This window comes from Aulostomus chinensis, chromosome 23, assembly GCF_037954235.1.
Source record: "Aulostomus chinensis isolate RoL2024-O1b breed Wild chromosome 23, RoL_Achi_v1.0, whole genome shotgun sequence".
Classification (NCBI taxonomy): Eukaryota; Metazoa; Chordata; class Actinopteri; order Syngnathiformes; family Aulostomidae; genus Aulostomus; species Aulostomus chinensis.
In genome coordinates this window covers 17,401,591-17,411,214 of record NC_141342.1, presented here as the reverse complement: position 1 = coordinate 17,411,214, position 9,624 = coordinate 17,401,591, and the positions used below count along the sequence as shown (strand labels likewise).

The 9,624-nt window shown below is 41.1% G+C and overlaps 1 protein-coding gene across 3 annotated transcripts in view; it reads left to right on the top strand.

Annotated features, from left to right (window-relative positions):
* Nucleotides 1-311: 311 nt before the first annotated feature.
* The window catches only part of usp54b (ubiquitin specific peptidase 54b), a 45,750-nt gene continuing 36,437 nt past the window's right edge, over nucleotides 312-9,624 (top strand). For all 3 annotated transcript variants that reach the window (XR_015111608.1, XM_086195930.1, XM_086195929.1), the window contains exons 1-2: nucleotides 312-475; nucleotides 8,719-8,811. Coding sequence is in view for 2 of the 3 variants with exons in the window: in XM_086195930.1 (XP_086052056.1) it covers nucleotides 320-475; nucleotides 8,719-8,811 (249 nt within the window). In the remaining variant the exon portion in view is untranslated. The remainder of the gene's footprint in view (nucleotides 476-8,718; nucleotides 8,812-9,624) is intronic.

Below are 9,624 nucleotides of genomic sequence, written 5' to 3'. Positions count from 1 at the left end.
ATGTCCTCAGACATAAACTGCTAAATCCAAGGAGCTAAAAAAGAAAGAAAAAGAAGCCAACTCTGGCCCTGGCAGCCTGAGGACAGATTCTTAAGTGAAAAACGGCTGGCGAGGGGGAGGGTTGTATGGGTGCCAAATCCAAGACACACCTCATCTTCTTGATCTACCGCCACCACCTCCATCCCCTTCCTCCCTCCATTTCTTCCTGCACCTTTCTCTCATTCTCCTACTTTCTCTCTCATGGGAGTGACATAGAGGCTTTGTCTGCTGCCCCGCCCCTTCCCCACCTTGCCAAGGAAACGGGGGCATCCAGGTAGTGATGTCGTGGAAGAGGAACTACTTTGCATCGGGCGGTGGAGCAGTAGGCGGGGTGCAGGGGCTGGTGACCCCAAGAACCATGACCTCTATTGCACCCAGTAAAGGCCTGAGCAACGAGCCGGGACAGAACAGCTGCTTCCTCAACAGCGCTCTGCAGGTCAGTCAGATAACACACATCTGATAGAATTAGAACGACTCTTTCAGTCCGCTTGGATTATTGATCCCACCTCAACCCTCCACCTTCGATGAGAAATCAAACAGTTCTCACTGAGATAGCAGGCAAGGTCCACACTCTAAGTCTCCAGGCTCCAAATATCATTCAGACAAATAACTTTCATTTGTGTCATTGGAGTTGGAGAACCTTTTTTTTTTTTTTCCTGAGCAGAATTAAACCAAAAACCTAAAATAAAAAAAAAATCCAGACATGCAAGGTGCTGGAGCCTGGAAACCATCACGCCAGGTGTCTTCGTGCTCATGTCTTTGCTCCTGAGGCTTTTGGCCGTCTTTCGCGGCAGGACAACATTATTCATTGTCATGTTATTGTCAAAACTCTGTAGTGTAACTGGATTTTTCTTGTGAAAAAAAAAAAGATAAAAATGTCATGATAATAATGTGGGACAAAACCACTGAACAGGCAGCATCTCAGTAAGACTGAGACAATCTTTATACTGAGAATTCTTTAATAACAGCTGCTTACTGCACTGGCAGGTTCGTCATCACAAGGAACAAATAACCAGTTGAAGATTGGGTGCTTGTAACAAATCATGAAATTATTTGATGAAAACAAAACAAGTTAAGGGATTCTGTCTGATTTCTGCTTGATAAGAAGCAAAAATGAAAAATGAATTCTTTATTCCACTGTAAAAACACATCAGCTCCCCCCCCCCCCACCTTTAGAAATGTAAATAATTTTGATTGCTGTGCTGTATTGTAACAGTTTTTCTCATCAATTCTTGAAAAAAAATTGTCAGCACTGTGAAAGTCAATAGTTGAGAAAACACAAAATGTCAGGGCAACTACATGCACTTGAGGTCAGCTTGTAATTATCTTGTGCAGTTTTACAGCCGTGCAGTTTAGACTTTTATTTACAAAATAATAAAAGTTGAGCCAGCTCATTAGGTTGCGCATTTATAAAAACAGACAAAATGTGTTTCATGTAATAAATAAAATGATAAAAGTTTTGCCAACTAATTCTCTTTGAAGAGAATTAGTTTTATTTTCTCCTGAATTTGGAAGTCGGAGTAACCCTCAGAATTCAAAATTCCGGTGCAGTGACTGCTCTCTTTTCATAGCAGAATTTTTGAACTGTGCTTTGCTGTTTGACTTTCCTCCTATTTTACACTGATTAAAACACACATATGCGTGCATCCAAACCCCCCTCACACTGCAGTAAACTGATATTTAAGCGTGACAGAGAGGAGATTAGTACCATATTAAAAGGGTGTTTGCATGTTTTGGTGGATTTTGGCACCGGTGCCACTCTGGCCTGGATGTGAACATCTAGTGTATGTGTGGAGATGCTTACACTGCACTGCTGCTGCTACTGCTGCTGCATCGCTCCCGCTCTTCACGCACACACACACGCACACGCACACACACACACACACACACACACACACACACACACACATACACACACACACTCACTCTTCCCTCTCAAGACTTCCAGCTGGCATGAACATACCTACACACGCACACACACACACACACACACACACTCGCGCGCGCGCCTCTTGACTACTGATTTGAAAGAGAGAGAGAGAGAGAGAGAATAGATGAGTAGAGAGAGAGAGAGAGAGAGAGAGAGAGAGAGAGGCTGGAATAGAGGAGGGGTTGATGGGGCAGAGGCTTAGCCAAGTTGACGAGAGTTGGAGGACAGATGAGAAGAAGAAAGTTGCTGAAGGAGGAGAAGAGACAAAAGAGGGATGAGGAATATACAGTCAAGTGAGGAATTAAGGGGATACTGCCAAAAGAGTCCAATAAGGTAAGACAGATAAGACAGCGAGAGGAGGAGCGGGGTATGGACAGCGGGAGGGAGAGACGAAGAGACAAAACAAAGTGAAGGACATGAGGATTATTTGTAAAATGCTGAAATGCCTCAACAAAGGCGTGTAAAGCAGCTTCAACGGTGAGAGAAACGGGCCACTTCAAGGACACACACATGCATAAACACAGAGGAGAGAGGATGTTTATCAGGATACGGATGAGTGAGGAGAGACGAGGAAATGTTAAAATATTGAGATGCCTGTTGTGTGTGCACTTCTGTTCATTTGAATTACCTCAGTAGACTCCAGCTAGCATCTTAGTGTGTGTGTGTGTGTGTGTGTGTGTGTGTGTGTTTGTGTGTGTTTAGCGGGTGGCAGGTTTGAACTTCATATTTATGCCTCTTTTCCAGACAGTTTTGTCAGGTGTGTGTTTATCTGTATAGTATCTGGATGATGCCCCCTGCTGTTTTTCGCAAGCAACTGCAGTTCTTTGCTGATCAAAACGCAACTTGCTACCTCTGGCATGCTAATGTGGTGTCCTGTTCATGTTGAGCTTCTTTCACAATGCAGTTGTGTGGAATACGTGTGTGGAGCGAGAAAGGAACGATAACGTGGTAGCCCGTTAGCTTTTGTTAGCACACTGTTGCATTTGCTACAACACTGTTCGTACGGTCTCTGCTGAATTCAGGTTCAAAAGCTCCAATTTTTCAAATATCCGATGCATATTCCGAGCTGAAAAGAAAAAAAACGGGAGAAGAAATTCTGCAGACACATTGCGAGTTTCTCATGTGTATGAATAGACTTCCTGTTGACTTGCTGAGAAAATGAAAGTTGAGAACATTGCAAACTAATAATTGTTTCTTCAAAAAATTCATCATTCAACATTCAAATGTCAAATAAATATGACTACTACCACAGTTTGGGTACTTTTTTAAAATTTGGAATGGTGGTTATTTCCTTCTGAATTTAGAAGTTAGAGTTGATCTCAAAACTCGAAAATATGCAGTAATTTGTTAGTAAGTCTTTTTTGTTTTACTTATAACTTTGAACACATTGAACAGAACTACAGTATGAGGAAAGCAGCTACTAGGACTGTATACTGGCAGAATGGCTGCAGCTGAAGATTAATTCTATTATATTTTTTTTCAAATTTGGCTCATAAAATAATGTTATTAGAGATGTCGCTCGCGTATTCTCAGAGCTCTCTGATTTTGAGTCACAAACCCCCAAAGATATTAACTTTAATCCAATTGAAGCAAATCCTCACATTTGAGCGTCAGGCTATGTTTGCTCACTGTAGTATTTACCAGTGCTCCACTGCTGGTGTGTCGGCAGAATCTGAAACGCTCTCTCGCTTTCTTGCCCCCTGAAGGGACCCTCGAGCAAGGCAGTTGGCCCTCTGCTGCCGGGCGCCAGCGCCAACATCACAAGCCATGGTTGGTCTATTAAACGATAGCGAAGGAAGGTTCTCTGAGACGTTGGCGCTCAGTAAATGTGTAAATAAAGGTTCAAATAAAATAGCCGAAGGAGTTTTGAGCTCCTGACTTTGAGGAAGCAGAAACACGCTCCAAATACCTCATTGTACTTCATTTGTATGTTTTAACTTATAAAGAATCTTGAAATAAAAAAAGGAGACTTTTAATTCAGTTTGCTCGGTTATTAAACAAACAGAAACTACTGATTTGTAAAGCTGCCATTATTTTAGTCGAAAACAACTTCCGCTGTAAGGCGCCCCCCTTTTCTCCTGTTTTTTTTTTTTTTTTTTTTTTTATCAGATAATGAGGTTCTGTGTCACTTCCAAATTGTGTGCTGGTATGTGGAGGAAGTTTCCCAAAGAGTTTTGATGGAGTCATGAGTGAAGCCTCTTCTCACCCAAACTGACTACAAGGCCACAATATGCTAAAAAATAAAGTTGCAAATGGAAGTTTCGGGGGGGGGGGGGGGGTTAGAAATAAAAGTAAGTTTCCCTAATTATTATTATTAATGACAAGCAAAAATATATTATGATTTATGCAGCTTTACAAAAACTAAAAATAAAAAAGTGTTTGTTGATTTCAGATGTAGCAGTAATTTAGTTCTGCTCCAGGACAGCCTGCAGGACTGATTCTCTTCATTTCTGGTGTTTTGAGGACAAAAGACTGAGTAATAAGGACACGTTTTTCATTATTCAGCACTTATACGTTCTAACTGCACTGCTGCTGGAAACGAAAGGACCAAAAAAGATTAAATTTCTTACAAAACACCTAATTCAAATAGCTTTTCTGTGTTAATGTGTGTTAGCAACGCCAGCTTCTGATTGAACTGACTTTTACTTTGCTGCCTAATGATTCAGACGGAGGAAAAACAGCAGAAGACGCATACAAACGCTTCCTCTGGCAGGTGAATGTTCAGACATAACAAGAGAGAAAGTGGGATTTCTGTGAGATGAGGTTCACTTAGTCCAGGCCTGACGGCAGGATGAGATATCTGAGGTTAGGAATGGCAACTTTATTATGGAGACACAGTTTTACACATGCATGCACAAGACATGTTAAAATTAGTAACACCATCGCTATCATTGGGTATATTTTACCTGATATAATATTCCTGATAGAATATAGTTTTCATCAAAATGTATAAAAGTACAACGCTGTATGCCAAATTGAAGTACTCCTCTTTAAGTTCCCAATATGCAATGTCACATAAAATTAAAAAAAAAGATACTAACAGCAGCAACACAATGTAAATCACATGACAAGAATCGTGGGGGTGAAAAACCCCTGACGTTAGTGTTCTAGGGTTTAATACAAAAAAATAAATGATAATAATATATCCTTGCATATAATAGGCCCAAATATGCACCCGTATCAGACAAGAAATACTTGAAAAGAGACGCCTTCACCAGTTGTGAGCCAGGTCATGGAGGGAAACCACAGCAGGTAGAGCAGGTAGAGGGGGTGGATCAGGTAGAGGAGGAGGAGCAGGAGGTAGTGGAAAAGGAAGAGCAGGTGGAGGAGAAGGAGATAGAGGAAGCGGAGGAGCAGGAGGAACAGGTAGAGGAGTAGGAGGTAGAGGAGGAGCAGGTAGAGGAGGAGGAGGTGGAGGAGGAGGCAGATAACAGCAGAACTTAACATGCAGTGATTGTAAATGCTGGTCACCTACAAAAAAATGTCCTTCTCCTCGTAACGTGTACTTGCATAGCTGCTGTATTTCCCTCTCTCTCTCCATCGGTGTGTATTACACCTATATTTAGCAAGCTATAACATTATAATTTATGTGTTAATAACCCCTCCCCCCAGAAGAACTGGCTCATCTATCTCTGGAATGTTTGTCCTGCTTCTCTCCAGAATGGACCTCTGGATCAAAATCCATGTTGTTACATTGCACTGATGCCTACAGTTCCACGCCATTTCCAGGAAGTTACAAACCAAATAATGCTTTAAACATCTGTAAAATCCATAATAAATGTCCAAAAGATCCTCACAGAATGTCACCAGTTCGGTATCCCTGTAAATATGGTCTGTTTCTTAGATGTGGTGTTCTTGTATGCTGTAACAGCAGAGTTGACATTGTAGATACAGACTATCATCAACTCTTCTTTTCGATCAGACTTCAATGTAAAATAATGTCATAATCCCTGTATTCTAATACATTCACAAGTGACTGGGATGTGGGGAAAATTCCAAAGTGTGGGAAAACACATTGTTGGACTCTGGAATATCCTACAAGGAATGAGAGCTGAAAGAAGAAGGTGTGACATCACGAGACACGGCAGCATTTATGGCCAGAGAGGAGAAATGTTCTCGCTAAGAAGTCCCTTAAGTTACAGTATGATTGAGGTTTGATTTTTTTTTAGATGATGTCAAACACTACTTTCTAAATTCATCTTTGTATTGCGGCTGGTTTTTGTTTCGCGAATGTAACATTCGCCTTCGTGCTAGCTAAATTAACATCATCCAAGTGTTAAATCAGACGAAACATCGGCCTCTTGAGCTTCTTTTCTTGGAGCGATTCAGTTTATAGCTTCATTTTTTTTTTTTGTATTCTGATGGCAAAAACTATCATTTATCTTGGATGTGTGGCTTGCTTGGTGTGCTCTTTACAACCAAGTGTTGACCTTTTGGAACTTTCCAACCTCCCAGCTGCAAGAGTGCGTTATCGATTATTGATTTATGGCCAAAATCATCCTCATTCTGGAGTGAAAATTGACAGCTGTACCACATTTGAAGGAAACATGGTACTAAGTACATAGTGAACCAAAACTGAAACAACAGCAAACAGATAGATAGATAGATAGATAGATAGATAGATAGATAGATAGATGATAGATAGATAGATAGATAGATGGATAGATGGATAGATAGATAGATAGATAGATAGATAGATAGATGGATAGATGGATAGATAGATAGATAGATAGATAGATGGGTATGGGGAGAGTGTGCCCTCCTTGTGGCTGCTGCAGTGCTGTGCAGGGAGCCGATTCATCACGACCAAATAAACGGGGGGGGGGGGGGATAGAACGCATCCACCGGCGTCAGCATGCAGTCTGTCATCCTCCACCCCCTCTTTCGTTCATCTCTCTCCTGAACACACACACACACACACACACACACACACACACACTGGGCAGACCAACATTGCTAAGGTTGCGTTACATATTGCCTGCATCCAGACCAACCTACATGCTGAGTGTGTGTGTGTGTGTGTGTGTGTGTGTGTGTGTGTGTGTGTGTGTGTGTGTGTGTGTGTGTGCATGTGTGTGCATGTAGTCCCATGCACGTGTGCTACACTGGAGACCTAAGGGACAGAGTTGTGTCAATATTATCTTTCAGCATGCTGAATGAATGTACAGGGAGCTCTTTCCTCTCATTATGCACTAGAGAGAGTGAGAGAAAGACACCACTACCTCACACAGATCACTTCCCCATCAGTTTTTACGGCTTCCTCCTCGTTTCCTTGGGGCTTTTTATCCTTGGTCATTTTCATGGTGGTTGTTTGTCTTTGCTGCAGCATCTCTTACTTTCTTTTGTTGCTGAAAATATATAAAGTACGCTCAGGGGGAGCTGTAGGGAAAACAATTAGCTGCAAATGGCTGAAAGCCACAGAGAGCTGCAGACTGGGCTGTTGACTCTGAGCAACCACTCACATCACAGGAGATCCTCCGATTCAGCGTAAATACAACAAATAAGGCTCATTTTGGCTTCTCTTCTGCTACAAAGTCCTCCAGAATCTGTGCAGGTGTTGCACTGTGCAGAGCATCTAATGTCATCTATCACAGGTGGGCTGTCATTTTTCTTACGTGCAAATTAGATCAATCAGGACACACTGTGTGGCCCAGGTTGCCGTGGCAATACTGCATCTGAACTTTGGCGCACTGTAAAGTAAGCAGAGGTATGAGGCATGTAGAGCCGTGAATTGTTTATTGTTCGTTACGGAGAAGCTGTGTCACGTTCGCTTCAGAGTGGAACGAAACAGAAACTTTGTTTGTGCTGAAACAAGCAGTTCTGTGCTTCGTACAGGGTAGGATGGAATTCATGCCGCTCATTTGTTTTTATCATACGTGCAGGAAATGTAGACTTTTGTTCTCATAAATATCTGATATGTGCCATAAATCTTCCAGATACTGATCAGCGCCCCCCCCCCCCCGCAACCCCACCCCCGCCTCCTTTTGAATGAATTGTTTTTTTCAGATCTTTCCATCACTTGCTCTGTCAGTTGCTGTTTGCATCTGGGAAACAAACATGATGGAGAGCATGTTGTGTTACTATAGCAACCGTGCGCCGTCACCGTGCCACAGCAAACAAAGGAGATTTTCATTTATTTTTTATTTTTTTTAAGAATAACAATTTTTCCAAGATGTGGGGCACCCTTGTGACATATACTTGAGATAAATTTAAAAAAAAAAGACAAAAGAGTATAAAAGAAAGACGCACCATTATTTTTAATTGTGTTAACAGTGGTTTTCTTTTTGTTTCCTAAAACATAAATGATTTCTGATTTCTATACTGTACAATACTGTAATTATTGCTGTTGATTAATCAAGATCGGCCACAAACTAACGGACTAAAAGATCCAGGAGGGAACATTGTTTCGTGTATTTGATGTACTCTGATGTACTCTAACAGTAATATTAGGCTAGCGTGGCTAAATAGTTGACTGTCAATGGGATCAAATAACTTCATAATCATCCTATATTCCTCCAGAAACTGCAAGTAATGTAAAGGGGGCATCTTATTCCTCTATCACAGACTTTGAAAACCCATCATTTTTATGAGTAAATGGGACTTTTGGATACATTTTATCAGCGGATTTGAAAAATCGTGATATAAGTTGAGGAGGACAACGCTTCCACTGCTGTTGCACAGAAAACCAGCAACGTTTGTTTGCATTTTTTGCCTTTTGTCTGTGAGTGAACGGCTGTTTTGTCTCGCAGGTTTTGTGGCATCTCGACATTTTCCGCAGAAGCTTTCGACAACTGACCACACACAAGTGCATGGAGGACTCGTGTATCTTCTGTGCATTGAAGGTAAAAACACTTGGCTGGGGTTGCAGTGTGTGTGTGTTTTTTTGTTTGTTTGTTTGTGTTACACTTACTGTCGTTGACTGATAGGAACACTGATGTTGAGTGCAGGAGTTTTGAAGGGAGCGGGTGATTGTCCTTGGTCACATGTCATCGAGATGCTGTTATTTTTGCTGACCTACATTTATCTAATACTTTCATTTACAAGTACGTGAATGTTTCTTTCTTTCCTCTCATCTTTCTTTACTGTTTTTTTCTTTACTTTATGCCATGTGAATAGGTTTTATTATCTTTTCCTCACATTCATAGTGCAACACAACAAAGCAACTCGTGATGAATTGTTGAAGTCCACAACAAACGTGGCTACATTAACGTAGCTAATCAAAAAAATGATAAAGCAGTCCAACATAAAGTCAAAATAAAATAAAGTCAAATAAAATACAATTTATTAGAATTAAAAAGTACTCAGGAAGTGTACTTCTCCAACAAGGTGATCTCAGCCACTCCTAATCCCAAAAAAAATCACACCAAACTACACCCGTCCACCGAGTTTGATGAAAATGATGAAAACTTGCGTCATAGTTTGTGTAATCCTGCTAATAAGCAAACAGTGGGTAGAACAGTTTCTGTCTGACGGCTTTCAAAATGCACTTTTTTTGATTGTTCTGTATTTGACGTTCCCCTCTTTTTATTATCGCAATCACAAAAAAAGGCATCAATAATCGTCGGCAAAGCTGGTGCGAATGGAATTTCGAATGCACCCATATTTTGAGATGTACGGTAATGCATTGAAACAGCTCTGAGATTTGGAGCTCATCG